Below are 14,653 nucleotides of genomic sequence, written 5' to 3'. Positions count from 1 at the left end.
AGGCGTGAGCCACTGCGCCAGGCCAACTGTTGTTATTTTTATTATCATCCCTAACTCTAGGTCAGGCTTATTCCTGCAGGTGCTTTCCCGCAGGCATGGCCTATTTAATTCAGATGGCAGCCTGGGGAAAGTCTCGGCGCTATCTCTGTCTTACGCTTGAAGAGCGTAGGTTACGTGTCTGTGATCTGTGTGTGTGCCCGTCTCCTTCAGTGGGGAGCATTTAGGAAGTTTATCTTGCTGGGTGGGCCTTGTCCTGGCCTCTGCCCGCGCTGCCTGGGAACATCCGACAGTGGCCAGTCCGGGCAGCGGCAAGGGACGTGCAGGGGCTGGCGAGGTCTTTCCTCGGTGAGCACATTCTGGAAACCCCCTACCCTCACGCCACTCAAGGTAAACAGCGGTGTGTTCATAAGCTGACTCATGTGATGGGAATCCATCCTGTGTAGAACCAGCCGGGGTGACTCAGCCATGACTAAAGCACGCTGTGCCAGCCGCCTGCACCAGGGACAAACACCACTGCCTGAGCCCTCCTCACTTTTCCTTTCCCTGCTCTCCCCCGAGTTGGACCCTCCTCACTTTTCCTTTCCCTGCTCTCCCCCGAGTTGGACCCTCCTTGCTTTTCCTTTCCCTGCTCTCCCCCGAGTTGGGCCCTCCTCGCTTTTCCTTTCCCTGCTCTTCCCCGAGTTGGGCCCTCCTGGGCACACACACACACAGACACACTGAGTTGGACCCTCCTGGGCACGCGCACACACAGACACACTGAGTTGGACCCTCCTGGGCACGCGCACACACACACACACACACACACATACACTGCTGATCCCTGAGTTGGACCTTCCTGGGCATACACACACACACAAAGACACACACATACATATATACACGCACACCATTCAAAACTCCTGGCTCAGGCCGGACGTGGAATTAGGCGAATCTGAGGGGCAAGCTGTCTGGCTAAGCGCTCTGCCCCGGTTCTGCAGCGAAGCTGTCCTCCACCAGGCGCCGAACCCACTCGCTCCTCCTCACTCGTCGGTTGTGTTAGGGCTTAGGGATTCCACCCATTATCAAAACTGATGTGATTCTGACATTAAGCAAGTTAAATAAAAGATATTTGGTCATAAGCTGGGAGCAGTTCTATATTGAAAGCAAACATCAGGGAGAGAAAGTTTTCTTTAGAAACAAGGTCTCACTCTGTCGACGCCCAGGCTGGAGTGCCGTGGTGCAATCACAGCTTACTGCAGCCTCCGACTCCTGGGCTCAAGCGATCCTTCTGCCTCAGCCTCCCGAGCACTTAGGACCACAGGGTCCTGCACCACCACACCCAGCTAATTTTTTAATTTTGTAGAAATGAGCTCTCACTATGTTGTCCAAGCTGGTCCCAAACTCCTGGCCTCAAGCCATCCTCCCACCTTGGCCTCCTCAAGTGCTGGGATGACAGGCGTGAGCAGCTGTGCCCGGCCTCAGGGGAAGCTTCTCTGAGGAGGTGCCATTTCAGCAAGAGACCGGAAAGATAAAAAGGACCAGCCGCGGGAAGAATGCAGGGAAACTAGGGAGGGATCAGTGCCCCAAGGAGACGGAGCAGCAAGTACAAAGGCCCAGAGGCAGAAAACCTTGGTGTATCCCCTCAGGCGAAGAACGGCCCCAGGGCTGAGCTGAACGAAGGGAGTGGTAGAGACGAGGACAGAGAGCTGGAAAGGTTTGGACCACGCAGGACCTTGTAGCCATGAGCCCCTGAACCGCAGCAGCCTGTGGCTGGACAATACTTACCGAGTATCTGTGACCGTTCGCTCCTCTCATGCCCACACCCCAGCCTCCCTGCAGTTTAGGCTAGAGACACATGGCTGGTTCTGGCCAGTGGATTTTACATGGCAAAACCTTTTTTTTTTTAATTTTTAACTTTAATTTTTTAGAGACAAAAAGTCTTGCTCTACTGCCCAGCCTAGAGTACAAATGCTGTGATCGTAGCTCACAGCAGCCTCAAACTTCTGGGGTCAAGGGATCCTCCTGCCTCGGCCTCCCGAGTAGCTGGGACTACAGGTATGTACCACCACGGCTGGCTAATTTTTACATTTTTTTGTAGAGAAGACAGGGTATCCCTGTGTCGCCCAGGCTGGTTTTGAACTGCGTCTGCCCCCTGCTAAGAGCAGTGAACCTGGAAGGGTAATACAAGAGACATGGGAAACGGCTAAGAGAATAAAAAGGAGCTCTCGCGGGCAAGCGAATGTGCGGGGGCTGGGAACGTCACGGCCCTTCTGTGCTAATTCATCCTGACTCCTATGACATTCAGTGTCTGACAAAGTAAGTCGCCATGTCCTGGGCAGCTGGGGCTGAGAAACCATCAAGGAACTGACACCCACAGAACCAGCCCTGACACAGTCAGGCCGGGAGCAGCTACAGCCCACGACTCAGGAGACTTTATGTAAACACGGTCCCACGTTCCCCAGTCAAGCTTCCTTATGTCGAGGATTGGGGGGCAGTTTTCAAGAACTATGGTATTCAAATCTGGTTTTTAAAGGCCTTTAAGAAGTGGTAGGTAGGGCCAGGCACGGTGGTGGCTCACACCTGTCATCCTAGCACTCTGGGAGGCTGAGGTGGGAGGATGGCTCAAAGTCAGGAGTTCGAGACCGGCCTGAGCAAGAAAGAGACCCCTGTCTCTACTAAAATAGAAAGAAATTAATTGGACAACTTAAAAAAAAAAATTAGCCGGGCATGGTGGCACATGCCTGTAGTCCCAGCTACCCAAGGGACTAAGGCAGAAAAATTGCTTGAGCCCAGGAGTTTGAGGTTGCTGTGAGCGAGGCTGACGACAGAGCACCCTAGCCTGGGCAACAGAGTAAGACTCTGTCTCAAAAAAAAAAAAAAAAAAAAAGTAGCAGGTGGAAGTCAGGTTCTCAAACCGCCAGAGGCAGCTGAGTAAGTTAATAAAGGATCTCAAGCAAGTAAATGAAAAATAACGTTTAACTGATGTTACAATTAGGGAAGGAAAGAAGCTTTGACCAGCTGCAATGATGAATTTAAAATACCTCTCATATGCCCTCTATAGTCACCTCCAAGTGACAGGGATTTTATAGCTCCTTTTTTCCTAATTAAAAAAAAAAGGCTAGGCACAGTGGCTCACACCTGTAATCCCAGCACTCTGTGCAGCCTAAGCGGATGGATCACTTGAGTTAGGAGTTCGAGACCAGCCTAAGCAAGAATAAGACCCGTCTCTACAAAAACTAGAAAAATCAGCCAGGTGTGGTGGCATGCACCTGCAGTCCCAGGTACTTGAGAGGCTGAGGCAGGAGGCTCGCTTGAGCCCAGGAGTTTGAGGTTGCTGTGAGCTAGGCTGAGGCCACGGCACTCTAGCCCAGGCAACAGAGCAAGACCCTGTCTCAAAAAAAAAAAAAAAAAAAACCCACAATATGCAGAAAGGAGAAGTGCCTTGCTTGAGGAATCAAAGCCATAGTAAAAGCCGGGCGAGGTCACTCACGCCTGTCATCCTAGCACTCTGGGAGGCTGAGGCTGGCGGATCACTCGAGGTCAAGAGTTCAAAAACAGCCTGATGAAGAGTGAGAGGTATAGAGTGAGAGGCCTGTCTCTACTATAAATAGAAAGAAATTAATTGGCCAACTAATAGATATAGAAAAAATCAGCCGGGCATGGTGGCGCATGCCTGTAGTCCCAGCTACTCGGGAGGCTGAGGCAGGAGGATCGCTTGAGCCCAGGAGTCTGAGGTTGCTGTGAGCTAGGCTGACGCCATGGCACTCTAGCCTGGGCAACAAAGTGAGACTCTGTCTCAAAAATAAATAAATAGGCCGGGCGCTGTGGCTCACGCCTGTAATCCTAGCTCTTGGGAGGCCGAGGCGGGCGGATTGCTCAAGGTCAGGAGTTCGAAACCAGCCTGAGCAAGAGCGAGACCCCGTCTCTACTATAAATAGAAAGAAATTAATTGGCCAACCGATATATATATAAAAAATTAGCCGGGCATGGTGGCGCATGCCTGTAGTCCCAGCTACCCGGGAGGCTGAGGCAGAAGGATCACTCGAGCCCAGGAGTTTGAGGTTGCTGTGAGCTAGGCTGACGCCACGGCACTCACTCTAGCCTGGGCAACAAAGCGAGACTCTGTCTCAAAAAAAAAAAAAATAAATAAATAAATAAATAAATAAATAAAGGGTTTTTGTAAAGTAAAAGATTAAAAAAGGTTTCAAGGCCAGAGAGCTCAGCCAGAACAGCCCAGGGGCACGACGGGGTCTGCCAGGAGGGCCGGGGCTACTCACAGTTGAGCACGATCTGGGCGGCGCGGTAGAGCTCCAGGTGGCGCAGCAGGTCCACGAGCTGCTGGACGGTGGCCTGCCGCATGCCCCACCACCACAGCAGCTCCCGCGTGATGCTCGCGCCCTGCACCCGCTCCAGGGACTTGATCCTCCGCAGCTGCGTCAGGTCTGTGATCACGTAGGAGGCTGCGGGCAGGCGAGAGGGTCCGCTTAGAGTCGCGAGCAGTCCTCCCGGGAGCGCGGGGCCCCGCGCCAGCCCGGCCTTGCCGGGGCATCCTCCCCGCCCGCCCACCCGTGCAAGAAACACCACGGTTGGCTGAGGTCCACAGGTGGCCCCGAGTTACCGTGTTTCCCGATAAGACAGGGTCTTATGTTTCCTTTTCCTCAAGAAGACACCCTAGGGCTTATTGTCAGGGCATGTGTTATTTTCCCCTCAAAGCCTCAGCTGGCAGCACGCAGAGGGTGGCCAGGACCCGACAGGGGGAGCCAACCTTGTTGGGGGGGCTGCCCACACCTGTCCCATCACCTCTGGGATAGCAGCTGTCACGATGGGGCAGATGAGAAGGGCCACTCCTTGACGACACGCAGGGGTTGTGCAGACGCTGCGCAGCCACGCCCATCACTAGGGCTGATTTTCGGGGTGGGGCTTCTATTGCGCAGGTGCTCAGACATCCTGCCAGGGCTTGTTTTGTGGGTAGGGCTTATGTTCGGGGAAACACAGTATGACATAACACTGAGTCTGCCAAATACCCATGGGAACTGGCACACGAACGTAAATATCAACTCGGCTGCCACGGGAGGCTTGGGAGAAAGACCACAGGACAGCAGGGTGAGCCTTGAGCTTTAATGCTCCTTTGCTGTCAGCAGTCCCTTCGCCAATGGGAGCCTCAGTGGGCCACAAAGCTCCGCCTGCCTCCTCTTCTAGAACGGAAAACCCCACATAGGAAGAGGGTTTTACCTGTGTCATCCAATGTCACAGGCCCAGAACCCAGCACAGTGCCTGGGCTCAGAGCAGGGGTGGTGCCAGCACAAGGCCGAGCCAAGGAAGGCCCCTGGGGGCCAAGAGTGAGGAGGCTCTCACTGTAAGCCCCCCACCCCGCATCTGCAGGACCCCGAGGATAAGGGCCTCCTTCCATTTCGCCCTGGGCAGCCCACTCTCCTGGGCTAAGCCCCCGCCCTGCTGCGGGGAACTAAGTAGGTACATAATAAATGAATGGACGCATGAACCCACACCCCACAGTCCTCCCAGAACTGTGATAAGGATCAACACAGCCCGGGGATACAGAAGCACTTGGCCAATTCTGAAGTACTAGACAAAATCCTCGAGGAACCACTATTGACAATAATAAAAATAGTGCATTCTTCCTTTCCACTTTTCACCACAAAATTAATGGCAGTTCACTAAAGAGAACAAGGAAAATACAGGGGGACAAAAAGTCACACAGTGTCCTGCCGCCCTCCTACGCGACCGGGGTACTTCCCCTTTCCAAGAGTCACACCTCTGCACCGCTGTGGCCGTGGACACAGTTATTGCTACACTGGAGGAAACATTTTGCCTTCTACTCTTTTTTTTTTTTTTTTTTTTTGAGACAGAGTCTCACTTTCTTGCCCGGGCTACAGTGAGTGCCGTGGCGTCAGCCTCGCTCACAGCAACCTCCAACTCCTGGGCTCAAGCGATCCTCCTGCCTCAGCCTCCTACATAGCTGGGACTACAGGCATGCGCCACCATGCCTGGCTCAGTTTTTCTAAATATTTTTTAGTCAGACAATTAATTTCTTTTTTTTTTTTTTATTTTTTATTTTTAGACAGAGTCTCACTCTGTTGCCCAGGCTACAGTGCCGTGGCGTCAGCCTGGCTCACAGCAACCTCAGACTCCTGGGCTCTGGCAATCCTCCTGCCTCAGCCTCCCAAGTAGCTGGGACTACAGGCATGCGCCACTGCACTCGGCTAATTTTTTCTATATATTTTTAGTTGTCCAATTAATTTCTTTCTATTTTTAGTACACACGGGGTCTTGCTCTTGCTCAGGCTGGTTTCCAACTCCAGACCTTGAACGTTCCTCCCGCGTCGGCCTCCCAGAGTGCCCGGATGACAGGCGTGAGCCGCCGCGCCCGGCCCGCCTCCTGCTCTTATCGTCACTATACCGCGCATCTGCTGGCTCGTCGCAGCTCTTCATGAATGGTGTTTTCAAGGCCAGCACTCCACTGAGTTTACTGAAGTGAGGGAGGCATTTTTTTTAGAACTAGGAATAAAGTAATCAAGCTTCAGTTCCAGGATTTCAGCAGTCACATCAGGGGAAGGGATGTGAACACCAATCACTCATTTGCTCACCAGCAAAGCTGCCTGTGTGCCAGGCTGGGACAAGCTCTAGACACCGTGTTGAGTTGGCCGGGCAAGGTGGCTCACGCCTATAACCCTAGCACGCTGGGAGGCCGAGGCAGGAGGATCACTTGAGCTCAGGAGTTTGAGACCAGCCAGAGCAAGAGTGAGACCCCATCTCTACTATAAATAGAAAGAAATCAGCCAAACAACTAAAAATAGAAAAAATTAGCCGGGCATGGTGGCGCATGCCTGTAGTCCCAGCTACTCGGGAGGCTGAGGCAGGAGGATCGCTAGAGCTCAGGAGTCTGAGGTTGCTGTGAGTGAGGCTGACGCCACGGCACTCTAGCCGGGGCAACAGAGTGAGACTGTCTCCAAAAAAAAAAAAAAAAAAAGCAACTGTGTTCAGTAACCTAAAATTCCACGGAGCTTTTCTGCCCAGAACATACAAACACAGGTGGGCCACGTGGCGCAGGGTGGCACAAAACATGAAGCTGGGCCACGTAAAACGAAGACCCGCCACTAAATGCCGCGATTTGGGGTTTGGACTCGACCCCGAGAGCCACAGAGGACCACAGGAAGCCTCAGGGCCAGGGAGGGAGCCATGTGATCTGACTGCAGAGGTCCCCTCCCCCCTGGACAGAACGGCTTGCGACAGCTTCCTGCAGACAGAAAGAAGTGCCCTCTGGGATGGAAAGTTCCCGAGTTGCAGCTTTAGTCACTGGAAACCCCAGACCAGGCTCCCAGGCAGTGGGAAGTGAGGTCAGCCCGGCTGGGGGCTGCTTCCAGCGGCCCACAGGAAAGAGCAGAGGGAAGAGGAAGGAACGCCCCTTCCCCACGGGACCCCAATGAACCCGACTGAGCTATTATTCATCCGCACGCACTCCCACCCTCTGGAGGCAGCGTGATGCAACGGGAAAAACAGAAGCCCGGGCTGCGCTGGTGGCCGGTGGCTGGTGGCCGAGGGAACTAAGCCAACGCCCTGACCCTGCGTGGGCTGAACTTTCCTCGCTCGTGATGCAGGAGAAATAGGAATTAAAGTGTGAGGTTTGGACATGTTAGTTCCATGAAAGTGACATGTTTTAAACTGTTGACCCATCAGCATTTAACCCGACCCTTTAAACAGGGTCAAGATGAGACAGAAGTCTTGGGCGATGAGTCAAGGTCTCAGGACCACCGAGGCTCCTGCTATGCCCACAGCTCTGTCCTTGGCAGGGGAAGGACACCTGGTCGTGGCAGAACATCTGGAAAACAGGAGATCAGAGTTCCCGTGATCATTCCACTTGGGAGACTCCGAGGAAACCACCGGTTATATCCTGGCATCTAATTTTCCAGACTTCTTCCCACAGATATAAAAATATGTGCAGGCTGGGCATGGTGGCTCACACCTGTAATGGTGATGAGCACATGGACAGACGCTCAGCAGCGTTAGTCATTAGGGAAATGCAAACGAGAGCCACAGCGAGATGCCACTTCACACCTGCCCAGTGAGCATCAAAAAGATGACAGTAAGAGCCAGACACTGAGCCCTTCGAAGAAAAAAAAAAAGAAAAAAGGAAAAAAATGAAAGAAAAAGATGACAATAACATCTGTTGACAAGGATGTGGAGAAATTGTAACCCTCATGTAGTGCTGGTTCAGCCACCGTGGAAACGGTCGGACAGCTCCTCAGAGGGTTAGACATAAGAGTTACCATTTGAGGCCGGGTGCGGTGGCTCACACCTGTAATCCTAGCACTCTGGGAGGCCCAGGTGGGCGGATTGCTCAAGGTCAGGAAGGAGTTCGAGACCAGCCTGAGCAAGAATGAGCGAGACCCTGTCTCTACTAAAAATAGAAAGAAATTAATTGGCCAACTAAAAATATATATAGAAAAAATGAGCTGGGCGTGGTGGCGCATGCCTGTTGTCCCAGCTACTCGGGAGGCTGAGACAGGAGGATCGCTTGAGCCCAGGAGTGTGAGGTTGCTGTGAGCTAGGCTGACGCCACGGCACTCTAGCCCGGGCAACAGAGTGACACTCTGTCAAAGAAAAAAAGAGTCACCATGTGACCCAGCGATTCCATGCCTAGCTGTATACCCAGGGGAAATGAAAACATACGTCCACGTGTTAGGCAGGCAGTTGGGGTCTCCAGCTCTTCTAGGGTTAGGGTGCCCTGCTTTGGTGCTGTGTCGAGCAATTGCTCCACCTGGGAGAAGGATGAGGGCGGGCCCTCCGTTTAGGTGCTGGCCCACCCTTAATCATATCCTAAGCAACTGCTACATCTGGGGAAGAGAGAATATTCCTCACAAATGGGAATGCCATGGCTCAGTCCTGGCAGCATTTAGAAACACCAGCTGATCATTTGACAGCACCCCCCACCTCCCAGGAGCCCGCCCCTGCACTCAGGGCCAATGAAAGGAAATGATCCGAGGAGCCAGGGAGAGAGTGAGTTGGTCTCTTTCCACTCGCAGAGACAGTCTCATTTTGTTCTACGAGAAAGAGCTGCGCTTGTAAAACTGCTTCCTGCCTGGGGTTACTCCGCCATGTTGGCCCTGCTGGTGATTTTTCCAAAACCACAGTCTGGACTTGACACTCAGTTTGGTCATCAAGAATTGAGGGCAGACTGCCACCCTGACACACACAAGCAAACGTGCACACAAACATTCAGAGCAGCATTATTCATAAGAGCCAAAGAGTGGAAACAACCCAACGTCCATCAACTGATGAGTGAATAAATAAAATGTGGCACATCCATACAACGAAATTATTTAGAATAAAAAGAAATGAAGTGGCGATGCATGCCACAGCACAGACGGACCTTGAAGACATTATGCTGAATGAAGAAGTCGCAAAGGACTGTATATTGTATGATTCCATTTATATGAAATGTCTGAAACAGGCAATGCCTACAGCTGGGGGAATTGGAGGAAGGAGTTGGGACTGACACCTAAGGGGTACGGAGTTTCTTTTTGGGGAAATGAAAATGTTCTAAGATTGTGGAGATGTATGCACAATTCTGAATATACTAAATGCCGTTGAGTTGTACACTTCAAGTGAATTGTACGGTATGTGAATTATATCTCAAAAAAGCTAGGTTTTTTGTTTTTGTTTTTTAAAGTCATAGGTGTGTCTTCTAAATTAATTTCCTAGGAACAGAAGTTGTCCTGGCATTTACAATTGAAGGCTGGACCAACATGGAAAAAATGAGAACAAGACCCACACACACAGTTTGTCCACTGCCCAGGCAACATTTAAAATAAAGTCGCCGAGGTGGGAGGATCGCTTAAAGTCAGGAGTTCAAAACCAGCCTGAGCAAGAGCGAGACCCTGTCTCTACTAAAAAAAAAAAAAAACAGAAAGTAATTAATTGGCCAACTAAAAAATAATAATAAAAATAAATAAATAAATAAAATAAAGTCGCAGGCCAGGTGTGGTGGCCCACGCCTGTAATCCTAGCACTCTGAGAGGCCGGAGGATCACTCGAGGTCAGTTCGAAACCAGCCTGAGCAAGAGTGAGACCTCGTCTCTACTAAAAATAGAAATAAATTTATTGGACAACTAATATATATAGAAAAAATTAGCCAGGCATGGTAACACATGCCTGTAGTCCCAGCTACTCGGGAGGCTGAGGCAGGAGGATTGCTTCAGCCCAGGAGTTGGAGGTTGCTGTGAGCGAGGCTGACGCCACGGCACTCTAGCCCGGGCAACAGAGTGAGACTGTCTCAAAAAAAAAAAAAATAAAAAAACAGTTATTGCTGAGAGGTAGAATCTAAGCTATTTTACTGTTGTTTTCCACAGTATTTTGTGCTAAGGGCATATTACTTTTGTTACTTCGAGGTTAAAACAAGGTTTCTGAACCTCATCACTATTGATACATTGGACCAGATAATTCTCTGTGGGGGGGATGTCCTGTGGGTTGTAGGGTATTTAGCAACATCCCTGGTGTCTACTTACTACCTGCTCCAAGTTAGAAACACCAAAAGTGTCTCCAAACATTGGCAAATGTCCCCCCCCAGGGGGAAAAATTGCCTGTGATTGAGAACCACTTAGTTAAAATATACATTTGCTCAAACTGGATGGAGAACACATACATGTTCATTTCTTTTAGTTTTTAAACTGTACATATGTTATATACTCTTGTACAAATGGTATATTTCTTAATCTAACACTTTAATAAAAATATACATTATTTTAAAAGTTAAGTGGCACTAATTACCCTGACTTAAACCATGAAACTAAGAATGATAATTAACACTCATTCATGACTTGTAAGACTATCTAATGCCTAGGTGTTGTGCTTTTTATACAGTATTTTCATTCCTCACAACTTTATGAAAAAGCATAATGAACATCTCGAGTTTACAGATCAAGAAGCTGAGGCTCAGAGAGGTTAAGAAACTGGCCCAAAGTCACACAGCTAGAGAAGGTGGTAGAGGCTGGAACGCAGATTTCACTTGGGCATCTGAGACAACGCCTGCAGCCTCTCAGCCAGCCATCAGGCGCAAACAATCAAAACACATCAAGGAGTTGGCTTGGGTTCAAATCGCCTTCTGCCCCTTAGCCAGGCAGTTCCACCTGAGCAAGTTGCTCTGCCTCATCCATAAAAGGGGGCGGGGAGGCAGCTTGCATTTCATAGGCTGTCTGGGCTACTGAAGTAGACATGCACAGGGCCTGTCACCTCGCAACTGCCCTGCCCCTGTGACCAGTTTCACTGTGATCAAGTTCCCTATAACCAATCAGTTTCACTGTAATCAATCGGTTTCACTTTGATCAGTTTCCCTGTGATCAATCAGTTTCCCTGTGATCAATCAGTTTCCCTGTGATCAGTTTCCTATAATAAATCAGTTTCACTGTGATCATTTTCCCTGTGATCAATCAGTTTCCCTGTGATCAATCAGTTTTACTGTGATCAGTTTCCCTGTGATCATTTTCCCTGTGATCAATCAGTTTCACTGTGATCAGTTTCCCTGTGATCAATCAGTTTCCCTGTGATCAGTTTCCCTGTGGTCAATCAGTTTCCCTGTGATTAATCAGTTTCCCTGTGATCAATCAGTTTCCCTGTGATCAATGCTTCCCTGTGATCAGTTTCCCTGTGATCAGTTTCCCTGTGATCATTTCCCGGTGATCAATCAGTTTCCCTGTGGTCAATCAGTTTCCCTGTGATCAATCAGTTTCGCTGTGATCAATGACCATGGCAAAGCAGGGGCGGACACACGGCTCCCTCGAGGCGACCAGGCCGAGGCCCAGACGGGGAACCGGGCGGCCGGCGCGAGGCGGGAGCGCGGCGCGGGCGACTCACCGAACTGCATCCAGTCCCACTCGCTGAGCGTGTCCATGCTGCGGCACAGGTCGTCCAGCACGCGCGCGGGCAGCTGGTAGATGTAGCCGGCCATGTTGCCAAGAGCCGGCCGCGCGCTGCCCGCGTCTCCGGCCGGCCCGGCGGGCTCAGCGGGGCGGCGCAGTCCAAAAGTGGGCGGGGCGCCACCGCCCGGAAGTGGGCGGGGCGTCAGCACGCCACTGCCCCCTGGCGGCCGCGGGCGGCGCGACGCAGCCCCGCCAACTTGGCCCCAGAGGCTGGCGGACCCGAAGGAGGGTCGTGACTGCGAGGAGAAACTGGGGCCCAGAGAGGAGAAGGGACGCGGCAATCCCGCGGCAGTCCTCGCGGGAGGCCCTGTGCCCCCATCCAGTGCTTTTGGCACCACAACATATATAATGCGTGCGTCAAACCCTCTATTATGCATTACCTGCTGTCGTGGCGCCCTGGCTCACGCCTGTGATCCCAGCACTTTGGGAGGCCGAGGCAGGAGGATCACTTGAGGCCAGGAGTTCCAGACCAGCCTGAGCACACTGAGACCCCCGTCTCTACCGAATACAAAAGAAAAAAAATGTTTTTATGCACAAAACTGTCCTTGTAATGCCTGGGAAAAAGAAAAAAGATAAATAAATAAAAGTGCACAAAACATAAAGGCAATTTGTGAAGTGTCTCTGTATTAAAAAAAATAAGTAAAAATAAATTATTAAAATAAATAAAGAAAAATAAAGTAAAAATGCACAAAACCACAAAACCCAGCCGGGTGTGGTGGTGCGCACCGGTAGTCCCAGCTACTCGGGAGGCTGAGGCAGGAGGATCGCTCACAGCCCAGAAGTTGGAGCTTCCGGTGACTACCATCATTGCACTCTACCCAGGAACACTGAGTGACACTCTGTCTCAACAACAAAAACAAAAACAAGGAAACTGATCACCCCCCCTCAAAAACTCCCACCTCTTCAAATAAAAATTAAAAAAAAATTTAAAAATTAAAAACAAAAAGTTATCGAGAGACTTGATGTAATTAGTTACATAGTTATATCATTTTGAGCTGTTCATGTTCAATTCCCTTGAAGTTACAGCTGGTGGTTTGCAACCTTGGCTGCACATTGGAAACACCTGGGGAGATTTTAACAACCACAGAAGCCGAGACGCACTACCTCCAGAAATCTAGATTCAATTATCCTGAGGTGAGGCTCAGGCATCCACATTTTTAAAAGCATCCAGATAATTATAGTTATGTGCAGGCAGAGTTGAGAACCCCGCATTATATCAGGAAGCTGAATCAGGAAGGAAGACTGATGAAAGGGGAATAATAATAAAGCTACTTATGTGCTTTTCACATTTGATTTTTTAAATAAAATATCTTTATTGGTTTCTCTGATAGGATGTGATCATTGTGACAGAAAGAGAAAATGAACACTCTCTTTTTGTTTTTTTTTTTGAAACAAGAGTCTCACTCTATTGCCCTGGCTAGAGTGCTATGGTGTCAGCCTAGCTCACAGCAACCTCAAACTCCTGAGCTAAAGCAATCCTGCTGCCTCAGCCTCCCAAGTAGCTGGGACTACAGGCATGCGCCACCATGCCCGGCTAATTTTTTCTATATATTTTTAGTTGGCCAATTAATTTCTTTCTATTTTTAGTAGAGACAAGGTCTCGCTTTTGCTCAAGCTGGTTTCAAACTCCTGACCTTGAGCGATCCTCCCATCTTGGCCTCCCAGAATGCTAGGATGACAGGCGTGAGCCACCATGCCAGCCAATAGCATCTACTTTTTCCTTTTTGGCTTATTTAGGAGCACTATGCTTTATTTGGCCATACTCCTATCACGGTGCATTTATTTCCAGTATTACGCTATTCTATATAATGCTGCAGTGAGCCTTCATATATACACATCTTTTCATGCTTGCTTTTTTCTTTAAGGTAAATTCTTTTTTTTTTAGACAAAGTCTCACTTTGTTGTGCAGGCTAGAGTGAGTGCTGTGGCGTCAGCCTCGCTCACAGCAACCTCAATCTCCTGTGCTCAAGTGATCCTACCGTCTCAGCCTCTCGAGTAGCTGGGACAACAGGCATGCGCCACCATGTCCGGCTAATTTTTTGTATATATATTTTTAGTTGGTCAATTAGTTTATTTCTGTTTTTTAGTAGAGGCAGGGGCTTGCTCAGGCTGGTTTCAAACTTCTGACCTCGAGCAATCCACCTGCCTCTGCCTCCCAGAGTGCTAGGATTACAGGCGTGAGCCACAATGCCTGGCCAAGGTAAATTCTTAAAAGTAGATTTTCTGAAGCAAAGATGAACTCATCTAAAATTGTGGTTGGGCCGGGCGTGGTGGCTCACACCTGTAATCCTAGCACTCTGGGAGGCCGAGGCGGGCGGATCGCTCGAGGTCAGGAGTTTGAAACCAGCCTGAGCAAGAGCGAGACCCCGTCTCTACTATAAATAGAAATTAATTGGTCAACTAATATATATAGAAAAAATTAGCCAGGCATGATGGCACATGCCTGTAGTCCCAGCTATTGGGAGGCTGAGGCAGGAGGATTGCTTGCGCCCAGGAGATTGAGGTTGCTGTGAGCTAGGCTAACGCTATGGCACTCACTCTAGCCTGGGCAACAAAGCGAGACTCTGTCTCAATCAATCAATCAATCAATAAAATAAAATTGTGGTGGGACTGGTGCAGTGGCTCACGCCTGTGATCCCAGCACTTTGGGAGGCCAACGTGGGAGGATCACCTGAAGTAAGGATTTCTAGACCCAGCCTGGGAAACTCGGTGAGACCCCATTTCTACAAAAATTAAGAAAAA

At 50.1% G+C, this 14,653-nt stretch overlaps 1 protein-coding gene across 5 annotated transcripts in view; it reads right to left on the bottom strand.

Annotated features, from left to right (window-relative positions):
* IRAK2 (interleukin 1 receptor associated kinase 2) overlaps positions 1-12,030 on the bottom strand; it is a 50,278-nt gene extending 38,248 nt beyond the window's left edge. The window contains exons 1-2 of one of the 5 annotated variants that reach the window (XM_012760609.2): positions 11,847-12,030; positions 4,257-4,439 (exon numbers count right to left, since the gene is read on the bottom strand). In XM_012760609.2, coding sequence (XP_012616063.1) covers positions 4,257-4,439; positions 11,847-11,940 — 277 coding nt within the window. In that variant the 5' untranslated portion in view covers positions 11,941-12,030. The other 4 variants (XM_012760606.3, XM_012760607.3, XM_075998437.1 and 1 more) reach the window with 4 other exon arrangements.
* Between the last annotated feature and the right edge of the window lie 2,623 nt (positions 12,031-14,653).

Source organism: Microcebus murinus, chromosome 28, assembly GCF_040939455.1.
Source record: "Microcebus murinus isolate Inina chromosome 28, M.murinus_Inina_mat1.0, whole genome shotgun sequence".
NCBI classification, from domain to species: domain Eukaryota; kingdom Metazoa; phylum Chordata; class Mammalia; order Primates; family Cheirogaleidae; genus Microcebus; species Microcebus murinus.
This window is presented reverse-complemented; position numbering and strand designations above follow the sequence as displayed.